Below are 26,402 nucleotides of genomic sequence, written 5' to 3'. Positions count from 1 at the left end.
AAATGACTACTTCAAAACATACAACATATTTCTATACAGCACTTTTCCACCTTGAAACACTTAATATCAAAGAATCACTCACCCATTCACACACACATTCATACACCAGTGTACACAGACACTGGTGCCCGAGGAAGTGTCTTGCCGAAGGACACAGGGAAAGTATTCATCTGTGAGAGCTGGAATTGCACTGCTAATGTGTGGGTCAGTGGACAAACACTCCACCAACTGAGCCCCTGTGGGTCTTTTGACACTTGTGCAAAAATAATTTGTTCAACAAAGTCATTTATTAACTATGACGTCACATTTGTTATCATAGAATCAAAATGACTAACATGTTTGAGTCCCTGTTCATAGTTTTAGAATTCATGAACACTTTGTACGGTGAGCTGACCAGACCCATGTTTAATGATGAATATGTCCACGTGTTCATTCCCTCCGACCTGGACCTGTGATGAGGAGGAGATGAGGAAGAATCAACAACAGATCCTCTCAGAGGCTGTTTTCACAATCTGATCTAGAATTTGATGATATATAACACTGTATAACTCTATATAACCCTATATCATTCAATCTAACTCTATATAACCCTATATAAATCTATATAACACTATATAACCCTATATAAATATATTTAACTCTATATAACTTTATATAATCCTATATAACTCAATATAACTCTGTATAACACTATATAACTCTAAATCCCAGTTTAGGACTAAACCAGGTTTAAACCAGGTCTAAACTGGAATGTTTCTGATGGAAGATCAGTGTGAGTGTGAAGTATTTGAGTTATGTGTCTTTGTTGGAGCATACTATTGTTTTTTTTACTACAAAAATATAAAAAACACACAATAAAACAATTTAAAATTAATATAATCATCAATAATAAACTATAATATACAAACAGTTCAAATGTACTTTTCTGCCTCTAAACCAGGTCTAAACCAGGACTAAACCAGGTCTAAACCAGGTCTGAACCCTTACTAAACTGGATCTAAACCAGGACTAAAATGGGTCTAAACCAGGACTAAACCAGGTTTGAATCGGGTTAACACATCTGCAGTCCGTTCTACAGCGTGATAAAGTCACTTAAAAAAGCTGAGTCCACTTACAGTGATGAAGTAGTTGGTTTGATGATCTACATCTTGGGTTTTGAACGATTTAGCTTTGAAAGTGTCATATCTCTTTCCTGTTTTCTCCTCCACCTGACCTTTGACCTTAACAAGAAAACAAATGCAAATTCTCAACACCAAATGCAAAACATTTGAACAGAATAAAAAAGTGAAGTTTCTTTTTGGATGCTTACAGAGAAGCACATTCTTTTAACCTCTTCATCTGCAAATTTAAGTTTTGTCATCTCTTGGGGGGTTGTCACAGCAGCTCCCATTTCTGCAATGACTACAACCGTAAGCTAACTATGAACTAACTGTACGCAAACTGGAATGTTTCTGACGGAAGAGCAGTGGGAGCGTGACCATGGTATTTGAGTTATTTGTGTTTGGTGGAGCGTACCATTATTTTTTTTACTACAAAAATATGACAATTTATTAGGCCACAATTTGCACACACAATAAAACAATTTAAAATTAATATAATCATCAATAATAAACTATAATATACAAACAGTTCAAATGTACTTTTCTGCCTCTAAACCAGGTCTAAACCAGGACTAAACCAGGTCTAAACCAGGTCTGAACCCTTACTAAACTGGATCTAAACCAGGACTAAAATGGGTCTAAACCAGGACTAAACCAGGTTTGAATCGGGTTAACACATCTGCAGTCCGTTCTACAGCGTGATAAAGTCACTTAAAAAAGCTGAGTCCACTTACAGTGATGAAGTAGTTGGTTTGATGATCTACATCTTGGGTTTTGAACGATTTAGCTTTGAAAGTGTCATATCTCTTTCCTGTTTTCTCCTCCACCTGACCTTTGACCTTAACAAGAAAACAAATGCAAATTCTCAACACCAAATGCAAAACATTTGAACAGAATAAAAAAGTGAAGTTTCTTTTTGGATGCTTACAGAGAAGCACATTCTTTTAACCTCTTCATCTGCAAATTTAAGTTTTGTCATCTCTTGGGGGGTTGTCACAGCAGCTCCCATTTCTGCAATGACTACAACCGTAAGCTAACTATGAACTAACTGTACGCAAACTGGAATGTTTCTGACGGAAGAGCAGTGGGAGCGTGACCATGGTATTTGAGTTATTTGTGTTTGGTGGAGCGTACCATTATTTTTTTTACTACAAAAATATGACAATTTATTAGGCCACAATTTGCACACACAATAAAACAATTTAAAATTAATATAATCATCAATAATAAACTATAATATACAAACAGTTCAAATGTACTTTTTTGCCTCTGTGTCTCTCATTTAGAAAAGTGGGTCAATCGGAGGCTGCACAGACTTCCTGTTTTTGTTTTGATCAGAATTCAGATAAAGCCCTGCTTAAAACGACATTCACTTCACTTTGTAACTCCAGACACATTCTAGTGCCACGTGACAGCTTAGACCACTGAAACCTGCTAAACTTGATTATATTTAAGTTTCTATTTTTCAAAGTCTAACATGACTCTAATGTGATCATTTTGGTGAAGTTTGTGATCACACTTCCTGATTGGACATTTTTCAGATGTGATGATGTCATACTCATCACATTTCCCTATTGATGACACTGTACTTTGCCATGAAATCTCCAAGAGGTAAATGCACAAATGTTGAACCTTCCTTTATGTGTTAACTATGTTAACACCTGCCCCATCTGTGTCAAATATGATTGGCCTGTAGAATGTGGTGATGTCATCTGTGTTATATTTGGCCACGTCATATTTTCGAAGAATAATAACATTTTTGAACAGTTTAAATTCTAAATTTAACAGAGCAGTGGACGAAGATAGGGGTTAGGTAAAAATTAGATTTATTATTATTTTTTTTTTTTTTTTTTTTTTAGCACTCAAGCATCAATGGAATGACAATACTGGATTACTCAAACATGTATTATTTTATCAAAATACAACTCTGAGTTTGTGTTTCATGTGACGGAGGCATTAGAACTTTGGTCTGTTAACTCAGTGTACCTTAGACTATAGTGGCCTGAAAACAAAACACCGTTATAGACAGGACTATTGTGTGTGCCCAAGGCTCGTCTCAAATGGTTACCTCATCATTTCATATAAGGCCTGTCACCATAACACATTTTAAAGTGAGCTATATAGACGAAAAACAATAAACAAACCATAAAGCAGAAATATCCCCAAAAAGTATTCCATATGTACAATATTGTTAAAACATATGCACACAGCTGCAATAAATAAGTAAAAAATGCAACACTTCAGTGGTGAGTTTGTGTCTGTAATGAGTCAGAGTTCATAATTCCACCTTCCAAAGCTCAAATCTCAGAACAGAAAAATAACCAAATGTTTCCCCCAGTGCAAAGAAAACATCAATAAATATTGACCCCCAAAAATGATTGTTCCATCTGTCATGTGTCAATAAGTCGCTATATAGTGACTATCATGAAAGACCCACATTAACACCCACAGACAGGCCCACATTAACACCCACAGACAGGCCCACATTAACACCCACAGACAGGCCCACATTAACACCCACAGACAGGCCCACATTAACACCCACAGACAGGCCCACATTAACACCCACAGACAGGCCCACATTAACACCCACAGACAGGCCCACATTAACACCCACAGACAGGCCCACATTAACACCCACAGACAGGCCCACATTAACACCCCTGAGATGTTTTCTGTAGTGCCTGTCTCTGCTCCGCTTAGAACTTCAGATCATGACATCATTGAGGTAGCTCTGTAACAGGCCAGGCCCACAACCAATACAACAGAGGCAATCCATAGGCCTCATGAACTGTTTTGTATGAGCCTCATGAACTGTACCCTATGGGCCTCATGTATGGGCATCATGAACTGTCCTGTAAAGGCCTCAAGTATGGGCCTCATGTATGGGCCTCATGTATTGGTGCCATCAACTGTCTTGTATGGGCCTTATGTATGGGCCTCTTGTATGGGCCTCATGAACTGTCCTGTATAGGCCTCATGTATGGGCCTCATGAACTGTCCTGTATAGGCCTCATGTATGGGCCTCATGAACTGTCCTGTATAGGCCTCATGTATGGGCCTCATAAACTGTCCTGTATAGGCCTCATGTATGGGCCTCATTCGTTAGAGTTATGAACCACACTGCTCAAACTTCAAGTCCTCAGTGACCTAAGTGCTTACAAAAAGCCAGAGATACATTGGACACTGAAACAACTTAGATCCAGCTCCGCTATTTCACACAGCGAGCTCAGAACCTGGCATCAAGTTATTGTCAAAACATTATTGGGGCATGCACTCTGATCTCTGTAAGTTTTATGTAATATGTAAATGATGCAGAAAAGGCCACATTTTTTACCACTTTGACTGCCCCTCAGCCCAAAATCCAAAATGGATGAATCACTAATGTGTTTATATCTCCTTACTGTGGGTACAAACCTGATTCCAAAAACACTCCTCGAACACAGCTCTTGAACTGATGCCTATTGACCCACCTGTTCAGACTTTTAATCACTGTATCACAACTACCCAAATATGTGACACGATTTATGGCAAGGCAATGCAAGTTTATTTGTATAGCACAATTCATACACAAAGTAATTCAAAGTGCTTTACAGAATAAGAAGGACAATAAAATCACACAAATCAAAACATAAATAATCACAAATAATCATCATAAAATTAACATTAAAGAGAAGACTGCAGAATAAAAACCTTTCAGTCGTATGCACAGCTAAACAGAACTGTTTTGAGCCTGGATTTAAACATTGTCAAAGTAGAGGCCTGTCTCACATCTTCAGGAAGGTTTTAGTTGCATAAAACTGAAATGCTGATGCCCCATGTTTAGTCCTGACTCTGGGCACCAGCAGGAGGCCAGTCCCTGAAATCCTCAGAGTGTGAGATGGTTCATGTGGCACTAACATGTCAGAAATGTTCTTTGGTGCTAGGCCATGGAGAGATTTGTTCACAAGCAGAGCTGCTTTAAAGTCTATTCTTTGAGCTACAGGAGCCAGAGCAGAGACCTGAGCACAGGACGCATGTGCTTGTACTTCCTGGTTCTAGTCAGTGTCATTTGCATAGTTGTGGTAGGACACATTAAATCGAAATCGCCCGTCTAGCTACAGGTCGATATCACTCAGCTCTTGCATTGGAAAAGTCGTCGAGAGCAGAGTAAATGACCTACCTTAGATCGGCTGATGTGGGACGATCATCACTTAGTTAAAAACTGCAGAAAATAAGGAAACTTGTTTAGCAGCATTTTTGGCCTTATGAGGCCGTCTTGTACAAGCCTCCGTCTTTTGGGATCTGAGGGAACATGCAATCTGGTTTACCTCAGGACAGTGTCATCGCACCAACCCTGTTTATTCTGAGGGTGGGGGTAGGGGGTGCTCGAGAGCGAGTCAAAACAAATGGTCATATGACCATGGCATTTTAATTTAACATTTTTATAATTGTTATGTGTTAATTCTCTATATTTTTTTGGTATATTTAATAAAGGAAGGAGAAAATGATGAAGGAACATGGTTAAAAGTGTTTCAGTTTTACATTTGGTCCCCTTTAAGTTGGTTTATAGTAATTTTTTATACAATAGCTTCTTCCAAATGGCCTTTGCCTAATTCGAACAATAGAAATGACTGGTAATGCTTCATAGTCTTACTCAAAATAATGCGAGCCTGTTTGCAAGACTGTGTTCTGTAAAAGTGAACCTGAGGCACTTCTTGGAAGTATCATGAGTTTGTCCTGATCTGAACACACCACATTATAGAATCGGGCTACATTATCTCTTACAGAACAATGGGTAAATGTTTAAAAATGAAATGAACCTCAGGAATAAGGCTTAATTAGAACAAACACAAAAATCATTATAAATATTTCATATGGCACTTTTATTTAAATATAATATGTGTGTAATTCAGTCCCACCCCTTTTAGAGAAGGCAGAGGCTTTGGAAGTAACTTACCTATTGACTTTTAGTAACTATATTCTGAAGCTCAGAGTGTAAAGATACAGTGGAGTTTAACCATATAGTGAACGCACAGAATTTTAATAAAAAAAAGAAAAAAAAGAATTTAAACCTGATCTTGTCAGAGTGTGGATGAAGAAATCATTTATATCAAAGAGCAAAGATAAAAAAGTAAACAAAATCACAGTCGTGATGTGGGCACCAGGTCTTTTAATGCTGCTTATACAAAACAGATGTTTTTTATTTTGTTGGCTTCAGATTACATTTTATATAGAATAAAGCTGCTGGACTTGAGGGGATGTTCTTGGCTCTTTTGGGTCTTTATTCTCTAAACTCCTGAACACTGCGGAGGACTGGCCCACTGTTGGTGTGAGGCAGTCCCACAAACACTACGAGGTCCAGATGTTTGTTCCCTCCAATGTGGACCTAAACAAGCAGAAGATTCAATGAGGAACAGAAAGTGGAGCCAAGATTAATGACAAGTTTGTGGAGCTGGTTCCAAACAAATACTGAGAAGGTTCAACATTTGTGGATCATCATTTTGGAGCTTTATTCCAATAACAGTGAATCTCCCATAGACTCATATAGAGCTGTAGAGTGTGATGTCACTTCCTGTCCATCAGCTGATTGAAATCAATGAACATGTCGAAATGTCCTCTTTTTTTTAATAGCAAAGGCGCATCGTTAAACAGAGACTGAGTCATTTAAAGATAACATGGTCATTAGCATGGATCTATGATTATAACTGTGACAGAAAGTGTACGATGGAGGCTGAGGTAAGAAGCTAGGCTAGGCTAAGCTTGCGTTAGCAGTGCGTGGCAGTTAGTGAGATACACACACTGGTAATCCTATGTTATGATAATTACCAGAGTATTTACGTATTTGACACTGTTTGAGGTTGAACACTTTTGAAATGTAACTGTCTGTAGTTTGATGAAGAAAGAACAAAAACAAAGAAACAAATCAGCTGTGAAGTTTCGGGTTGGACCCGGAAGTGACATAGTCACTTAACAACTCTATAGGCCCATGCGGTCCATCTGAAATGATGACATCATCAAATTGTAGAAGGTGAACACAGCCTATTGGAGCTTGAAGGTCATGTGACAGGTGTTCATGTTATTCCCGTGTTTGGTGGGTGGTACCTGTGGTAATGGTCATAGTTGAAGGTCATATTTATAATCTTTAGTGGCAGATTCACAGTCCAGTCCACACCAACACATTTATTCACATATAGTTATAGGGTTAATAAAAAATACAACTAATGTATAAACTGACCTTGACAAAGTAGTTTAACCCAGCTACAGTTTGTGTCTTGTAGGATATGGCTTCGAAAATCTCATATGTCTCTCCTCTCTGCTCCTCCACATGACTCTTCACCTGAACAGCACAAGATTCAGTCAGAAAACAGAAGTTTCTTAGGTCATTTGCTCGTCTCCACGGATGAATTAGTTTTCCTGAAATATTCCGCAGTATTACATTAAACACATCTAATGGTGTTTCCTCATCACAAACATACCTGGAGTTGTGTTTTGTTTCATTCACACATGATAAAATGAACTAGCTCTGTTTTGATTTTGAAGACAATCAGGTACTGCACCCTTAATGCCAAAGTGGGAATCTTTCCAGGCAAAGCAATGCAAGCAGAAGGTGTGGGACACACCCTCAACAAAAAGGTTCCATAGTATAGCTTTAAGTGTGTGATACTTACAGAGTTACAGATGGCCTGCACCTCTGGGTCCGCAGGTTGGGACTCTCCAATGCCTCCAACCATGAACTTCTTTGGATCTATAGGTTCCATGTCTGTGGTCTTCTGCTCCAAGTCAGACATCCAGTCGTCTGTGGACTCCTGAACTCTGCGGAGGACTGGCCCACTGTTGGTGTGAGGCAGTCCTACAAACACATGGAGGTCCAGATGTTTGTTCCCTCCAATGTGGACCTAAACAAGCAAAAGAATGAAGGAATATTTCACATTTAGGGCTGGCAAAAGTATTGAAAATCAGAAACCCATGGTCCACTGTGAATCTACCTGGACACGGAGGGATTACACAGATATAAGGCCACATGGGAATAGTACACAAAGTACTACCATTTAATATGGAAAATTACAGTATATTGTCTAAAAAAAGAGTGTTTTTATTAACACTACGATATCGGGATCAGTATTGAGTATCGAGTCTATTCCTCAGTATCGAAACTGAGTTTGATATTTTAGTATGGAGACATCACTACTCACAATGATGTTTGTCAAATGGCTGAATACAGTGTGCAGTGGTTGGTTTAAGACATATTATGGGATAAGCCCCATTCACACACGTAGCCTGACCCGGGAATTTAACTGAATTTTTCCAGAACAGGGTCATGTGTGAACGAAGCAAGTAAAGTGCCCGCACTATGGCTTTGTTTCCTTGGTTACGAGTTTGGTTTGATGAAATGGTATGAATAATATTGTGAGTTTTGTTTTTGTCATCGGGCTCAGCCCTGATCGAAGCCCACTGACCTTGACAAAGTACCGTAAATTTCGGATTATAAGCCGCTACTTTTTTTCCACGCTTTGAACCCTGCGGTTTATACAGCAGTGCGGCTTATTTATGGATTTTTACTGGATAACGGCCCCTGGGTTTTATTTTCACGGACAAGCCTTCTACACGTGGCAGATATATATGGCAAAAACAACTTAAGTGCATTAAAAAAATACAACTCACCAAACCGCTGCATCAGAGGGAGCCCTGCGCTGATTATGTGATTATGTCTACTCTGCTCCGCAGTTTCTTTCAAAAAAAAAAAAAAAAAAACAACAACAAAAAAACTCTAAAGGCGTATCGTTTAATCCCAGGTGCTTATTCTCCATGTGCCAAAGCAGTTTTGAAGGTTTCATTGCCTTATTTGCTTTTCCCGTATGTTACGTAGAGCGGACTGTGCGCGTGAGTCACCTGCAGCGACAAACCCAGATTTTAAGTAGGCATTGTCTGTTAAATTTATCTTTCTTTTTCTTGGAGGTCGTAGTCTCCTCTTCTGGCTCCTCAGTTGTCCTTTTCCCCTTTGTTAAAAGCTCCCCAAAGACTTTTGTTTTGGCTCATTTTCACTCGCTTGTGGCTCTACTTTTGTGCGTCGTGTCTGATGTGTTATACGTGATACGTCATCGCAGAGACAAGAGCAGATAATAAACTTGCTACAACATCAAATAGATTTCTGTGGCGATTTCCAGCAGGATTTTCATGATACATCTACGGACGAGCTTATTAGTGCGTCATTAGGGACGGGCGAAAGTTGCTCCTGACCCCTGTGCACAGCGTCTGAAAATCAGGGCTTTTTACGCAGGACTGTGTCTGTGTGTGTCAGTGTCTGTGTCTGTGTGTGTGGGGGTGTGTGTGTCAGTGTCTGTGTCTGTGTCTGTGAGACGTGAGACGTGAGCGGTGTTTGTTTTGAACATTGTTCCGCGAGTGTGACGCTTATTTTGAGCAACGAAAAATAAGAAAATATAATTTTATTTTAAGATCATAATAATCTTCCAATTTAAACTACAACAAAAAAGAGCTAACACAAATAAAATACACTTCAGCCACGCAGAGCCGCAGTATAAGGCTGAAAGAGGCGCATACGGCTCCGGAGCCGCGGGTTGCCGACTCCTGAAATAGAGCCACTGCAAGTGAGCTCGGCATCAATGAATCCAACTTGGTCATTGTAAAAGACGACAAAAGTTTTCAGAGGAAATAAAAGCAGATTTTTCGTTTTGGTGCAGTTTTATTTTCTAAACCTGCAGATGTGTTCATCCCGTGTTGTTGTCGTGTTGGTTCCAATTTTCAGGCACAGTTTAAAAAAAAAGCGTGTCGGTGCACCGTCTTTCTGTGTAAATATCTCATGTTACAATATGAAAACCTGCGGCTTTTATTCAGGTGCGGCTTATATATGTACAAAATTGATTTTCTCTTCAAATTTAGCTGGTGCGGCTTTTATTCAGGTGCGCTCTGTAGTCCGAAATTTACGGTAGTTATATCCAGCTACGGTTTGTTTCTTGTAGGTTTTTGCCTCAAAAATGTCATATTTCTGACCTGTCTTCTCCTCCACATGACTCTTCACCTGGACAACACAAAACACAAGCAACAGCATGAAAGCCACAGTCTGGAACTTTCTGACACCTGCATGATTCCATGGAAACAGAAGGTTAGAGTTAAAGTTAATAGAAAGTGGGGATAGATGAGTTCATGCCATACTGTGAAAGATTACAGTCAAAGCAACAACGTTTCCATGGAAACCAGCAGGAGGAGGAGTCAGGTTTGTGGAGATGCGAGTATAAAATACTTTTATTTTTTGGCTAAAAAGTGACATACTGTGGCTTTAAAATGTGTTCCCACACACAATACAGGTGTATATAAACTGTGATAATTTTCAGGTCGGGTCTACCAGCTGCATGGCTCCATGGAGATGTTAATGCTGTGAATGTTCCTCAGTATGACATTACACTTATTTGTCTCCATGGAGACATGCTGGTAACATTCTAGACCAAGGTTGTTTCACAGAGCCTCCTTGGCTGTGGACTCCTCCAAAGTCACTTCCTTTCAAGACAAGAGTCCATCCTCAGCCAAACACAGAGCTCATGGAACAGGCTTCAGAGTGAACGAGCAGAAACAAAACAATAAATAAATCTCCTTTAGTGGATGAAAAAATAAATGAAATCATCAGGAAAGTCATATTTTAATATGATGCAAACAAATAAAAGTACAAGACAAGACAGTTGTGTGTCCCTGGGAAAATGCAACTAAACAGGACAGATGCTTGTGGAGGACATGAACACCACTTGGATGGCCTGGATGCCCTGCCATGCCCTGAATAGACCGAGGGAAGGAAACATACTTAGGCTTTGAGAAACACCCCAAGTTACAGGTCAGATCTGTGGAGAGGTGATCCCACTCACAGAAAGATTACATGTTTTTCAAGGTGTATTTTATCAATAAAAAAGTGTAACAAAGTTTAGACAAATATTGAGTGGACACGCCCTCAGCAGAAAAAATCCACAGTAAAGCTTGAAGTGTGTGATACTTACAGAGTTACAGATGGCCTGCACCTCTGGGTCTGCAGGTTGGGACTCTCCAATGCCTCCAAGCATGAACCTCTTTGGATCTATAGGTTCCATGTCTGTGGTCTTCTGCTCCAAGTCAGACATGCAGTCGTCTGTGGACTCCTGAACTCTGCGGAGGACTGGCCCACTGTTGGTGTGAGGCAGTCCCACAAACACTACGAGGTCCAGATGTTTGTTCCCTCCAATGTGGACCTAAACAAGCAGAAGATTCAATGAGGAACAGAAAGTGGAGCCAAGATTAATGACAAGTTTGTGGAGCTGGTTCCAAACAAATACTGAGAAGGTTCAACATTTGTGGATCATCATTTTGGAGCTTTATTCCAATAACAGTGAATCTCCCATAGACTCATATAGAGCTGTAGAGTGTGATGTCACTTCCTGTCCATCAGCTGATTGAAATCAATGAACATGTCGAAATGTCCTCTTTTTTTAAATAGCAAAGGCGCATCGTTAAACAGAGACTGAGTCATTTAAAGATAACATGGTCATTAGCATGGATCTATGCTTATAACTGTGACAGAAAGTGTACGATGGAGGCTGAGGTAAGAAGCTAGGCTAGGCTAAGCTTGCGTTAGCAGTGCGTGGCAGTTAGTGAGATACACACACTGGTAATCCTATGTTATGATAATTACCAGAGTATTTACGTATTTGACACTGTTTGAGGTTGAACACTTTTGAAATGTAACTGTCTGTAGTTTGATGAAGAAAGAACAAAAACAAAGAAACAAATCAGCTGTGAAGTTTCGGGTTGGACCCGGAAGTGACATAGTCACTTAACAACTCTATAGGCCCATGCGGTCCATCTGAAATGATGACATCATCAAATTGTAGAAGGTGAACACAGCCTATTGGAGCTTGAAGGTCATGTGACAGGTGTTCATGTTATTCCCGTGTTTGGTGGGTGGTACCTGTGGTAATGGTCATAGTTGAAGGTCATATTTATAATCTTTAGTGGCAGATTCACAGTCCAGTCCACACCAACACATTTATTCACATATAGTTATAGGGTTAATAAAAAATACAACTAATGTATAAACTGACCTTGACAAAGTAGTTTAACCCAGCTACAGTTTGTGTCTTGTAGGATATGGCTTCGAAAATCTCATATGTCTCTCCTCTCTGCTCCTCCACATGACTCTTCACCTGAACAGCACAAGATTCAGTCAGAAAACAGAAGTTTCTTAGGTCATTTGCTCGTCTCCACGGATGAATTAGTTTTCCTGAAATATTCCGCAGTATTACATTAAACACATCTAATGGTGTTTCCTCATCACAAACATACCTGGAGTTGTGTTTTGTTTCATTCACACATGATAAAATGAACTAGCTCTGTTTTGATTTTGAAGACAATCAGGTACTGCACCCTTAATGCCAAAGTGGGAATCTTTCCAGGCAAAGCAATGCAAGCAGAAGGTGTGGGACACACCCTCAACAAAAAGGTTCCATAGTATAGCTTTAAGTGTGTGATACTTACAGAGTTACAGATGGCCTGCACCTCTGGGTCCGCAGGTTGGGACTCTCCAATGCCTCCAACCATGAACTTCTTTGGATCTATAGGTTCCATGTCTGTGGTCTTCTGCTCCAAGTCAGACATCCAGTCGTCTGTGGACTCCTGAACTCTGCGGAGGACTGGCCCACTGTTGGTGTGAGGCAGTCCTACAAACACATGGAGGTCCAGATGTTTGTTCCCTCCAATGTGGACCTAAACAAGCAAATGAATGAAGGAATATTTCACATTTAGGGCTGGCAAAAGTATTGAAAATCAGAAACTAATCCATTCTAAAACTAGTATCAAAACTAGAAACTCCTTTTTCACAGGTATTGATACTGAAAGAGTCCACTTGACAGAAATTAACTTTTCCTGAATATGTTTACAATGATGTTGAGCTGTATCTTTCACATGTATAAGACACATAGACTAGTATACACCCATGGTCCACTGTGAATCTACCTGGACACGGAGGGATTACACAGATATAAGGCCACATGGGAATAGTACACAAAGTACTACCATTTAATATGGAAAATTACAGTATATTGTCTAAAAAAAGAGTGTTTTTATTAACACTACGATATCGGGATCAGTATTGAGTATCGAGTCTATTCCTCAGTATCGAAACTGAGTTTGATATTTTAGTATGGAGACATCACTACTCACAATGATGTTTGTCAAATGGCTGAATACAGTGTGCAGTGGTTGGTTTAAGACATATTATGGGATAAGCCCCATTCACACACGTAGCCTGACCCGGGAATTTAACTGAATTTTTCCAGAACAGGGTCATGTGTGAACGAAGCAAGTAAAGTGCCCGCACTATGGCTTTGTTTCCTTGGTTACGAGCTTGGTTTGATGAAATGGTATGAATAATATTGTGAGTTTTGTTTTTGTCATCGGGCTCAGCCCTGATCGAAGCCCACTGACCTTGACAAAGTAGTTATATCCAGCTACGGTTTGTTTCTTGTAGGTTTTTGCCTCAAAAATGTCATATTTCTGACCTGTCTTCTCCTCCACATGACTCTTCACCTGGACAACACAAAACACAAGCAAGAGCATGAAAGCCACAGTCTGGAACTTTCTGACACCTGCATGATTCCATGGAAACAGAAGGTTAGAGTTAAAGTTAATAGAAAGTGGGGATAGATGAGTTCATGCCATACTGTGAAAGATTACAGTCAAAGCAACAACGTTTCCATGGAAACCAGCAGGAGGAGGAGTCAGGTTTGTGGAGATGCGAGTATAAAATACTTTTATTTTTTGGCTAAAAAGTGACATACTGTGGCTTTAAAATGTGTTCCCACACACAATACAGGTGTATATAAACTGTGATAATTTTCAGGTCGGGTCTACCAGCTGCATGGCTCCATGGAGATGTTAATGCTGTGAATGTTCCTCAGTATGACATTACACTTATTTGTCTCCATGGAGACATGCTGGTAACATTCTAGACCAAGGTTGTTTCACAGAGCCTCCTTGGCTGTGGGCTCCTCCAAAGTCACTTCCTTTCAAGACAAGAGTCCATCCTCAGCCAAACACAGAGCTCATGGAACAGGCTTCAGAGTGAATGAGCAGAAACAAAACAATAAATAAATCTCCTTTTGTGGATGAAAAAATAAATGAAATCATCAGGAAAGTCATATTTTAATATGATGCAAACAAATAAAAGTACAAGACAAGACAGTTGTGTGTCCCTGGGAAAATGCAACTAAACAGGACAGATGCTTGTGGAGGACATGAACACCACTTGGATGGCCTGGATGCCCTGCCATGCCCTGAATAGACCGAGGGAAGGCAACATACTTAGGCTTTGAGAAACACCCCAAGTTACAGGTCAGATCTGTGGAGAGGTGATCCCACTCACAGAAAGATTACATGTTTTTCAAGGTGTATTTTATCAATAAAAAAGTGTAACAAAGTTTAGACAAATATTGAGTGGACACGCCCTCAGCAGAAAAAATCCACAGTAAAGCTTGAAGTGTGTGATACTTACAGAGTTACAGATGGCCTGCACCTCTGGGTCTGCAGGTTGGGACTCTCCAATGCCTCCAAGCATGAACCTCTTTGGATCTATAGGTTCCATGTCTGTGGTCTTCTGCTCCAAGTCAGACATGCAGTCGTCTGTGGACTCCTGAACTCTGCGGAGGACTGGCCCACTGTTGGTGTGAGGCAGTCCCACAAACACTACGAGGTCCAGATGTTTGTTCCCTCCAATGTGGACCTAAACAAGCAGAAGATTCAATGAGGAACAGAAAGTGGAGCCAAGATTAATGACAAGTTTGTGGAGCTGGTTCCAAACAAATACTGAGAAGGTTCAACATTTGTGGATCATCATTTTGGAGCTTTATTCCAATAACAGTGAATCTCCCATAGCCTCATATAGAGCTGTAGAGTGTGATGTCACTTCCTGTCCATCAGCTGATTGAAATCAATGAACATGTCGAAATGTCCTCTTTTTTTAAATAGCAAAGGCGCATCGTTAAACAGAGACTGAGTCATTTAAAGATAACATGGTCATTAGCATGGATCTATGCTTATAACTGTGACAGAAAGTGTACGATGGAGGCTGAGGTAAGAAGCTAGGCTAGGCTAAGCTTGCGTTAGCAGTGCGTAGCAGTTAGTGAGATACACACACTGGTAATCCTATGTTATGATAATTACCAGAGTATTTACGTATTTGACACTGTTTGAGGTTGAACACTTTTGAAATGTAACTGTCTGTAGTTTGATGAAGAAAGAACAAAAACAAAGAAACAAATCAGCTGTGAAGTTTCGGGTTGGACCCGGAAGTGACATAGTCACTTAACAACTCTATAGGCCCATGCGGTCCATCTGAAATGATGACATCATCAAATTGTAGAAGGTGAACACAGCCTATTGGAGCTTGAAGGTCATGTGACAGGTGTTCATGTTATTCCCGTGTTTGGTGGGTGGTACCTGTGGTAATGGTCATAGTTGAAGGTCATATTTATAATCTTTAGTGGCAGATTCACAGTCCAGTCCACACCAACACATTTATTCACATATAGTTATAGGGTTAATAAAAAATACAACTAATGTATAAACTGACCTTGACAAAGTAGTTTAACCCAGCTACAGTTTGTGTCTTGTAGGATATGGCTTCGAAAATCTCATATGTCTCTCCTCTCTGCTCCTCCACATGACTCTTCACCTGAACAGCACAAGATTCAGTCAGAAAACAGAAGTTTCTTAGGTCATTTGCTCGTCTCCACGGATGAATTAGTTTTCCTGAAATATTCCGCAGTATTACATTAAACACATCTAATGGTGTTTCCTCATCACAAACATACCTGGAGTTGTGTTTTGTTTCATTCACACATGATAAAATGAACTAGCTCTGTTTTGATTTTGAAGACAATCAGGTACTGCACCCTTAATGCCAAAGTGGGAATCTTTCCAGGCAAAGCAATGCAAGCAGAAGGTGTGGGACACACCCTCAACAAAAAGGTTCCATAGTATAGCTTTAAGTGTGTGATACTTACAGAGTTACAGATGGCCTGCACCTCTGGGTCCGCAGGTTGGGACTCTCCAATGCCTCCAACCATGAACTTCTTTGGATCTATAGGTTCCATGTCTGTGGTCTTCTGCTCCAAGTCAGACATCCAGTCGTCTGTGGACTCCTGAACTCTGCGGAGGACTGGCCCACTGTTGGTGTGAGGCAGTCCTACAAACACATGGAGGTCCAGATGTTTGTTCCCTCCAATGTGGACCTAAACAAGCAAAAGAATGAAGGAATATTTCACATTTAGGGCTGGCAAAAGTATTGAAAATCAGAAACTAATCCATTCTAAAACTAGTATCAAAACTAGAAACTCCTTTTTCACAGGTATTGATACTGAAAGAGTCCACTTGACAGAAATTAACTTTTCCTGAATATGTTTACAATGATGTTGAGCTGTATCTTTCACATGTATAAGACACATAGACTAGTATACACCCATGGTCCACTGTGAATCTACCTGGACACGGAGGGATTACACAGATATAAGGCCACATGGGAATAGTACACAAAGTACTACCATTTAATATGGAAAATTACAGTATATTGTCTAAAAAAAGAGTGTTTTTATTAACACTACGATATCGGGATCAGTATTGAGTATCGAGTCTATTCCTCAGTATCGAAACTGAGTTTGATATTTTAGTATGGAGACATCACTACTCACAATGATGTTTGTCAAATGGCTGAATACAGTGTGCAGTGGTTGGTTTAAGACATATTATGGGATAAGCCCCATTCACACACGTAGCCTGACCCGGGAATTTAACTGAATTTTTCCAGAACAGGGTCATGTGTGAACGAAGCAAGTAAAGTGCCCGCACTATGGCTTTGTTTCCTTGGTTACGAGCTTGGTTTGATGAAATGGTATGAATAATATTGTGAGTTTTGTTTTTGTCATCGGGCTCAGCCCTGATCGAAGCCCACTGACCTTGACAAAGTAGTTATATCCAGCTACGGTTTGTTTCTTGTAGGTTTTTGCCTCAAAAATGTCATATTTCTGACCTGTCTTCTCCTCCACATGACTCTTCACCTGGACAACACAAAACACAAGCAACAGCATGAAAGCCACAGTCTGGAACTTTCTGACACCTGCATGATTCCATGGAAACAGAAGGTTAGAGTTAAAGTTAATAGAAAGTGGGGATAGATGAGTTCATGCCATACTGTGAAAGATTACAGTCAAAGCAACAACGTTTCCATGGAAACCAGCAGGAGGAGGAGTCAGGTTTGTGGAGATGCGAGTATAAAATACTTTTATTTTTTGGCTAAAAAGTGACATACTGTGGCTTTAAAATGTGTTCCCACACACAATACAGGTGTATATAAACTGTGATAATTTTCAGGTCGGGTCTACCAGCTGCATGGCTCCATGGAGATGTTAATGCTGTGAATGTTCCTCAGTATGACATTACACTTATTTGTCTCCATGGAGACATGCTGGTAACATTCTAGACCAAGGTTGTTTCACAGAGCCTCCTTGGCTGTGGGCTCCTCCAAAGTCACTTCCTTTCAAGACAAGAGTCCATCCTCAGCCAAACACAGAGCTCATGGAACAGGCTTCAGAGTGAATGAGCAGAAACAAAACAATAAATAAATCTCCTTTTGTGGATGAAAAAATAAATGAAATCATCAGGAAAGTCATATTTTAATATGATGCAAACAAATAAAAGTACAAGACAAGACAGTTGTGTGTCCCTGGGAAAATGCAACTAAACAGGACAGATGCTTGTGGAGGACATGAACACCACTTGGATGGCCTGGATGCCCTGCCATGCCCTGAATAGACCGAGGGAAGGCAACATACTTAGGCTTTGAGAAACACCCCAAGTTACAGGTCAGATCTGTGGAGAGGTGATCCCACTCACAGAAAGATTACATGTTTTTCAAGGTGTATTTTATCAATAAAAAAGTGTAACAAAGTTTAGACAAATATTGAGTGGACACGCCCTCAGCAGAAAAAATCCACAGTAAAGCTTGAAGTGTGTGATACTTACAGAGTTACAGATGGCCTGCACCTCTGGGTCTGCAGGTTGGGACTCTCCAATGCCTCCAAGCATGAACCTCTTTGGATCTATAGGTTCCATGTCTGTGGTCTTCTGCTCCAAGTCAGACATGCAGTCGTCTGTGGACTCCTGAACTCTGCGGAGGACTGGCCCACTGTTGGTGTGAGGCAGTCCCACAAACACTACGAGGTCCAGATGTTTGTTCCCTCCAATGTGGACCTAAACAAGCAGAAGATTCAATGAGGAACAGAAAGTGGAGCCAAGATTAATGACAAGTTTGTGGAGCTGGTTCCAAACAAATACTGAGAAGGTTCAACATTTGTGGATCATCATTTTGGAGCTTTATTCCAATAACAGTGAATCTCCCATAGACTCATATAGAGCTGTAGAGTGTGATGTCACTTCCTGTCCATCAGCTGATTGAAATCAATGAACATGTCAAAATGTCCTCTTTTTTTAAATAGCAAAGGCGCATCGTTAAACAGAGACTGAGTCATTTAAAGATAACATGGTCATTAGCATGGATCTATGATTATAACTGTGACAGAAAGTGTACGATGGAGGCTGAGGTAAGAAGCTAGGCTAGGCTAAGCTTGCGTTAGCAGTGCGTGGCAGTTAGTGAGATACACACACTGGTAATCCTATGTTATGATAATTACCAGAGTATTTACGTATTTGACACTGTTTGAGGTTGAACACTTTTGAAATGTAACTGTCTGTAGTTTGATGAAGAAAGAACAAAAACAAAGAAACAAATCAGCTGTGAAGTTTCGGGTTGGACCCGGAAGTGACATAGTCACTTAACAACTCTATAGGCCCATGCGGTCCATCTGAAATGATGACATCATCAAATTGTAGAAGGTGAACACAGCCTATTGGAGCTTGAAGGTCATGTGACAGGTGTTCATGTTATTCCCGTGTTTGGTGGGTGGTACCTGTGGTAATGGTCATAGTTGAAGGTCATATTTATAATCTTTAGTGGCAGATTCACAGTCCAGTCCACACCAACACATTTATTCACATATAGTTATAGGGTTAATAAAAAATACAACTAATGTATAAACTGACCTTGACAAAGTAGTTTAACCCAGCTACAGTTTGTGTCTTGTAGGATATGGCTTCGAAAATCTCATATGTCTCTCCTCTCTGCTCCTCCACATGACTCTTCACCTGAACAGCACAAGATTCAGTCAGAAAACAGAAGTTTCTTAGGTCATTTGCTCGTCTCCACGGATGAATTAGTTTTCCTGAAATATTCCGCAGTATAACATTAAACACATCTAATGGTGTTTCCTCATCACAAACATACCTGGAGTTGTGTTTTGTTTCATTCACACATGATAAAATGAACTAGCTCTGTTTTGATTTTGAAGACAATCAGGTACTGCACCCTTAATGCCAAAGTGGGAATCTTTCCAGGCAAAGCAATGCAAGCAGAAGGTGTGGGACACACCCTCAACAAAAAGGTTCCATAGTATAGCTTTAAGTGTGTGATACTTACAGAGTTACAGATGGCCTGCACCTCTGGGTCCGCAGGTTGGGACTCTCCAATGCCTCCAACCATGAACTTCTTTGGATCTATAGGTTCCATGTCTGTGGTCTTCTGCTCCAAGTCAGACATCCAGTCGTCTGTGGACTCCTGAACTCTGCGGAGGACTGGCCCACTGTTGGTGTGAGGCAGTCCTACAAACACATGGAGGTCCAGATGTTTGTTCCCTCCAATGTGGACCTAAACAAGCAAAAGAATGAAGGAATATTTCACATTTAGGGCTGGCAAAAGTATTGAAAATCAGAAACTAATCCATTCTAAAACTAGTATCAAAACTAGAAACTCCTTTTTCACAGGTATTGATACTGAAAGAGTCCACTTGACAGAAATTAACTTTTCCTGAATATGTTTACAATGATGTTGAGCTGTATCTTTCACATGTATAAGACACATAGACTAGTATACACCCATGGTCCACTGTGAATCTACCTGGACACGGAGGGATTACACAGATATAAGGCCACATGGGAATAGTACACAAAGTACTACCATTTAATATGGAAAATTACAGTATATTGTCTAAAAAAAGAGTGTTTTTATTAACACTACGATATCGGGATCAGTATTGAGTATCGAGTCTATTCCTCAGTATCGAAACTGAGTTTGATATTTTAGTATGGAGACATCACTACTCACAATGATGTTTGTCAAATGGCTGAATACAGTGTGCAGTGGTTGGTTTAAGACATATTATGGGATAAGCCCCATTCACACACGTAGCCTGACCCGGGAATTTAACTGAATTTTTCCAGAACAGGGTCATGTGTGAACGAAGCAAGTAAAGTGCCCGCACTATGGCTTTGTTTCCTTGGTTACGAGCTTGGTTTGATGAAATGGTATGAATAATATTGTGAGTTTTGTTTTTGTCATCGGGCTCAGCCCTGATCGAAGCCCACTGACCTTGACAAAGTAGTTATATCCAGCTACGGTTTGTTTCTTGTAGGTTTTTGCCTCAAAAATGTCATATTTCTGACCTGTCTTCTCCTCCACATGACTCTTCACCTGGACAACACAAAACACAAGCAAGAGCATGAAAGCCACAGTCTGGAACTTTCTGACACCTGCATGATTCCATGGAAACAGAAGGTTAGAGTTAAAGTTAATAGAAAGTGGGGATAGATGAGTTCATGCCATACTGTGAAAGATTACAGTCAAAGCAACAACGTTTCCATGGAAACCAGCAGGAGGAGGAGTCAGGTTTGTGGAGATGCGAGTATAAAATACTTTTATTTTTTGGCTAAAAAGTGACATACTGTGGCTTTAAAATGTGTTCCCACACACAATACAGGTGTATATAAACTGTGATAATTTTCAGGTCGGGTCTACCAGCTGCATGGCTCCATGGAGATGTTAATGCTGTGAATGTTCCTCAGTATGACATTACACTTATTTGTCTCCATGGAGACATGCTGGTAACATTCTAGACCAAGGTTGTTTCACAGAGCCTCCTTGGCTGTGGGCTCCTCCAAAGTCACTTCCTTTCAAGACAAGAGTCCATCCTCAGCCAAACACAGAGCTCATGGAACAGGCTTCAGAGTGAATGAGCAGAAACAAAACAATAAATAAATCTCCTTTTGTGGATGAAAAAATAAATGAAATCATCAGGAAAGTCATATTTTAATATGATGCAAACAAATAAAAGTACAAGACAAGACAGTTGTGTGTCCCTGGGAAAATGCAACTAAACAGGACAGATGCTTGTGGAGGACATGAACACCACTTGGATGGCCTGGATGCCCTGCCATGCCCTGAATAGACCGAGGGAAGGCAACATACTTAGGCTTTGAGAAACACCCCAAGTTACAGGTCAGATCTGTGGAGAGGTGATCCCACTCACAGAAAGATTACATGTTTTTCAAGGTGTATTTTATCAATAAAAAAGTGTAACAAAGTTTAGACAAATATTGAGTGGACACGCCCTCAGCAGAAAAAATCCACAGTAAAGCTTGAAGTGTGTGATACTTACAGAGTTACAGATGGCCTGCACCTCTGGGTCTGCAGGTTGGGACTCTCCAATGCCTCCACAGATGAACTCCTTTGGATCTATAGGTTCCCGTTCTTTGATTTCCTGCTTCAAAAAAAAAAGTTCCATTCACATGACAGAAATTAACCTTCCCTGAGTAGCTTTAGAATGATCTTAGTTTGAAAGACAATCGGGTACAGCACCCTTAATTAATGCTTTAGTGGGAAACTTTCCAGGCAAAGCAATGCAAGCAGAACATGGTGGACTCCCTCAACAGAAAGGTTCCGTAGTGTCGCTTTAAGCCTGTGATACTTACAATCTCATAGATGACCGGCTTCTCTGGGCACCTGACCTCCGGCTGTCTGGTGAATACACACAGGAAGCCCTCTGGATGTAAAAGCTCACGTTCTGTGACTTTGTCTGTGGACTCCTGAACACTGCGGAGGACTGGCCCACTGTTGGTGTGAGGCAGTCCCACAAACACTACGAGGTCCAGATGTTTGTTCCCTCCAATGTGGACCTAAACAAGCAGAAGATTCAATGAGGAACAGAAAGTGGAGCCAAGATTAATGACAAGTTTGTGGAGCTGGTTCCAAACAAATACTGAGAAGGTTCAACATTTGTGGATCATCATTTTGGAGCTTTATTCCAATAACAGTGAATCTCCCATAGCCTCATATAGAGCTGTAGAGTGTGATGTCACTTCCTGTCCATCAGCTGATTGAAATCAATGAACATGTTGAAATGTCCTCTTTTTTTAAATAGCAAAGGCGCATCGTTAAACAGATACTGAGTCATTTAAAGATAACATGGTCATTAGCATGGATCTATGATTATAACTGTGACAGAAAGTGTACGATGGAGGCTGAGGTAAGAAGCTAGGCTAGGCTAAGCTTGCGTTAGCAGTGCGTGGCAGTTAGTGAGATACACACACTGGTAATCCTATGTTATGATAATTACCAGAGTATTTACGTATTTGACACTGTTTGAGGTTGAACACTTTTGAAATGTAACTGTCTGTAGTTTGATGAAGAAAGAACAAAAACAAAGAAACAAATCAGCTGTGAAGTTTCGGGTTGGACCCGGAAGTGACATAGTCACTTAACAACTCTATAGGCCCATGCGGTCCATCTGAAATGATGACATCATCAAATTGTAGAAGGTGAACACAGCCTATTGGAGCTTGAAGGTCATGTGACAGGTGTTCATGTTATTCCCGTGTTTGGTGGGTGGTACCTGTGGTAATGGTCATAGTTGAAGGTCATATTTATAATCTTTAGTGGCAGATTCACAGTCCAGTCCACACCAACACATTTATTCACATATAGTTATAGGGTTAATAAAAAATACAACTAATGTATAAACTGACCTTGACAAAGTAGTTTAACCCAGCTACAGTTTGTGTCTTGTAGGATATGGCTTCGAAAATCTCATATGTCTCTCCTCTCTGCTCCTCCACATGACTCTTCACCTGAACAGCACAAGATTCAGTCAGAAAACAGAAGTTTCTTAGGTCATTTGCTCGTCTCCACGGATGAATTAGTTTTCCTGAAATATTCCGCAGTATAACATTAAACACATCTAATGGTGTTTCCTCATCACAAACATACCTGGAGTTGTGTTTTGTTTCATTCACACATGATAAAATGAACTAGCTCTGTTTTGATTTTGAAGACAATCAGGTACTGCACCCTTAATGCCAAAGTGGGAATCTTTCCAGGCAAAGCAATGCAAGCAGAAGGTGTGGGACACACCCTCAACAAAAAGGTTCCATAGTATAGCTTTAAGTGTGTGATACTTACAGAGTTACAGATGGCCTGCACCTCTGGGTCCGCAGGTTGGGACTCTCCAATGCCTCCAACCATGAACTTCTTTGGATCTATAGGTTCCATGTCTGTGGTCTTCTGCTCCAAGTCAGACATCCAGTCGTCTGTGGACTCCTGAACTCTGCGGAGGACTGGCCCACTGTTGGTGTGAGGCAGTCCTACAAACACATGGAGGTCCAGGTGTTTGTTCCCTCCAATGTGGACCTAAACAAGCAAAAGAATGAAGGAATATTTCACATTTAGGGCTGGCAAAAGTATTGAAAATCAGAAACTAATCCATTCTAAAACTAGTATCAAAACTAGAAACTCCTTTTTCACAGGTATTGATACTGAAAGAGTCCACTTGACAGAAATTAACTTTTCCTGAATATGTTTACAATGATGTTGAGCTGTATCTTTCACATGTATAAGACACATAGACTAGTATACACCCATGGTCCACTGTGAATCTACCTGGACACGGAGGGATTACACAGATATAAGGCCACATGGGAATAGTACACAAAGTACTACCATTTAATATGGAAAATTACAGTATATTGTCTAAAAAAAGAGTGTTTTTATTAACACTACGATATCGGGATCAGTATTGAGTATCGAGTCTATTCCTCAGTATCGAAACTGAGTTTGATATTTTAGTATGGAGACATCACTACTCACAATGATGTTTGTCAAATGGCTGAATACAGTGTGCAGTGGTTGGTTTAAGACATATTATGGGATAAGCCCCATTCACACACGTAGCCTGACCCGGGAATTTAACTGAATTTTTCCAGAACAGGGTCATGTGTGAACGAAGCAAGTAAAGTGCCCGCACTATGGCTTTGTTTCCTTGGTTACGAGCTTGGTTTGATGAAATGGTATGAATAATATTGTGAGTTTTGTTTTTGTCATCGGGCTCAGCCCTGATCGAAGCCCACTGACCTTGACAAAGTAGTTATATCCAGCTACGGTTTGTTTCTTGTAGGTTTTTGCCTCAAAAATGTCATATTTCTGACCTGTCTTCTCCTCCACATGACTCTTCACCTGGACAACACAAAACACAAGCAAGAGCATGAAAGCCACAGTCTGGAACTTTCTGACACCTGCATGATTCCATGGAAACAGAAGGTTAGAGTTAAAGTTAATAGAAAGTGGGGATAGATGAGTTCATGCCATACTGTGAAAGATTACAGTCAAAGCAACAACGTTTCCATGGAAACCAGCAGGAGGAGGAGTCAGGTTTGTGGAGATGCGAGTATAAAATACTTTTATTTTTTGGCTAAAAAGTGACATACTGTGGCTTTAAAATGTGTTCCCACACACAATACAGGTGTATATAAACTGTGATAATTTTCAGGTCGGGTCTACCAGCTGCATGGCTCCATGGAGATGTTAATGCTGTGAATGTTCCTCAGTATGACATTACACTTATTTGTCTCCATGGAGACATGCTGGTAACATTCTAGACCAAGGTTGTTTCACAGAGCCTCCTTGGCTGTGGGCTCCTCCAAAGTCACTTCCTTTCAAGACAAGAGTCCATCCTCAGCCAAACACAGAGCTCATGGAACAGGCTTCAGAGTGAATGAGCAGAAACAAAACAATAAATAAATCTCCTTTTGTGGATGAAAAAATAAATGAAATCATCAGGAAAGTCATATTTTAATATGATGCAAACAAATAAAAGTACAAGACAAGACAGTTGTGTGTCCCTGGGAAAATGCAACTAAACAGGACAGATGCTTGTGGAGGACATGAACACCACTTGGATGGCCTGGATGCCCTGCCATGCCCTGAATAGACCGAGGGAAGGCAACATACTTAGGCTTTGAGAAACACCCCAAGTTACAGGTCAGATCTGTGGAGAGGTGATCCCACTCACAGAAAGATTACATGTTTTTCAAGGTGTATTTTATCAATAAAAAAGTGTAACAAAGTTTAGACAAATATTGAGTGGACACGCCCTCAGCAGAAAAAATCCACAGTAAAGCTTGAAGTGTGTGATACTTACAGAGTTACAGATGGCCTGCACCTCTGGGTCTGCAGGTTGGGACTCTCCAATGCCTCCAAGCATGAACCTCTTTGGATCTATAGGTTCCATGTCTGTGGTCTTCTGCTCCAAGTCAGACATGCAGTCGTCTGTGGACTCCTGAACTCTGCGGAGGACTGGCCCACTGTTGGTGTGAGGCAGTCCCACAAACACTACGAGGTCCAGATGTTTGTTCCCTCCAATGTGGACCTAAACAAGCAGAAGATTCAATGAGGAACAGAAAGTGGAGCCAAGATTAATGACAAGTTTGTGGAGCTGGTTCCAAACAAATACTGAGAAGGTTCAACATTTGTGGATCATCATTTTGGAGCTTTATTCCAATAACAGTGAATCTCCCATAGCCTCATATAGAGCTGTAGAGTGTGATGTCACTTCCTGTCCATCAGCTGATTGAAATCAATGAACATGTCGAAATGTCCTCTTTTTTTAAATAGCAAAGGCGCATCGTTAAACAGAGACTGAGTCATTTAAAGATAACATGGTCATTAGCATGGATCTATGCTTATAACTGTGACAGAAAGTGTACGATGGAGGCTGAGGTAAGAAGCTAGGCTAGGCTAAGCTTGCGTTAGCAGTGCGTAGCAGTTAGTGAGATACACACACTGGTAATCCTATGTTATGATAATTACCAGAGTATTTACGTATTTGACACTGTTTGAGGTTGAACACTTTTGAAATGTAACTGTCTGTAGTTTGATGAAGAAAGAACAAAAACAAAGAAACAAATCAGCTGTGAAGTTTCGGGTTGGACCCGGAAGTGACATAGTCACTTAACAACTCTATAGGCCCATGCGGTCCATCTGAAATGATGACATCATCAAATTGTAGAAGGTGAACACAGCCTATTGGAGCTTGAAGGTCATGTGACAGGTGTTCATGTTATTCCCGTGTTTGG

General features: G+C 40.5%; 1 protein-coding gene across 16 annotated transcripts in view; it reads right to left on the bottom strand.

Annotated features, from left to right (window-relative positions):
* Positions 1 to 4,629: 4,629 nt before the first annotated feature.
* The window catches only part of LOC117378954 (uncharacterized), a 32,896-nt gene continuing 11,123 nt past the window's right edge, over positions 4,630 to 26,402 (bottom strand). For 2 of the 16 annotated variants that reach the window (XM_055225521.1, XM_055225517.1), the window contains 21 exons: positions 25,469 to 25,696; positions 24,403 to 24,504; positions 23,455 to 23,682; positions 23,022 to 23,123; positions 21,969 to 22,172; positions 21,656 to 21,760; positions 20,590 to 20,691; positions 19,642 to 19,869; positions 19,209 to 19,310; positions 18,132 to 18,359; positions 17,066 to 17,167; positions 16,118 to 16,345; positions 15,685 to 15,786; positions 14,608 to 14,835; positions 13,542 to 13,643; positions 12,594 to 12,821; positions 12,161 to 12,262; positions 11,084 to 11,311; positions 7,751 to 7,978; positions 7,318 to 7,419; positions 6,166 to 6,468 (listed from right to left, as the gene is read on the bottom strand). In XM_055225521.1, the coding sequence (XP_055081496.1) occupies positions 6,364 to 6,468; positions 7,318 to 7,419; positions 7,751 to 7,978; positions 11,084 to 11,311; positions 12,161 to 12,262; positions 12,594 to 12,821; positions 13,542 to 13,643; positions 14,608 to 14,835; positions 15,685 to 15,786; positions 16,118 to 16,345; positions 17,066 to 17,167; positions 18,132 to 18,359; positions 19,209 to 19,310; positions 19,642 to 19,869; positions 20,590 to 20,691; positions 21,656 to 21,760; positions 21,969 to 22,172; positions 23,022 to 23,123; positions 23,455 to 23,682; positions 24,403 to 24,504; positions 25,469 to 25,696 (3,384 nt within the window). In that variant the 3' untranslated portion in view covers positions 6,166 to 6,363. Of the gene's footprint in view, positions 6,469 to 7,317; positions 7,420 to 7,750; positions 7,979 to 9,743; positions 10,120 to 11,083; positions 11,312 to 12,160; positions 12,263 to 12,593; positions 12,822 to 13,541; positions 13,644 to 14,607; positions 14,836 to 15,684; positions 15,787 to 16,117; positions 16,346 to 17,065; positions 17,168 to 18,131; positions 18,360 to 19,208; positions 19,311 to 19,641; positions 19,870 to 20,589; positions 20,692 to 21,655; positions 21,761 to 21,968; positions 22,173 to 23,021; positions 23,124 to 23,454; positions 23,683 to 24,402; positions 24,505 to 25,468; positions 25,697 to 26,402 lie in introns of those variants that run through there. The other 14 variants (XM_055225516.1, XM_033975660.2, XM_055225526.1 and 11 more) reach the window with 14 other exon arrangements.

This window comes from Periophthalmus magnuspinnatus, chromosome 11 (assembly GCF_009829125.3).
Source record: "Periophthalmus magnuspinnatus isolate fPerMag1 chromosome 11, fPerMag1.2.pri, whole genome shotgun sequence".
NCBI lineage: Eukaryota > Metazoa > Chordata > Actinopteri > Gobiiformes > Gobiidae > Periophthalmus > Periophthalmus magnuspinnatus.
This window is presented reverse-complemented; position numbering and strand designations above follow the sequence as displayed.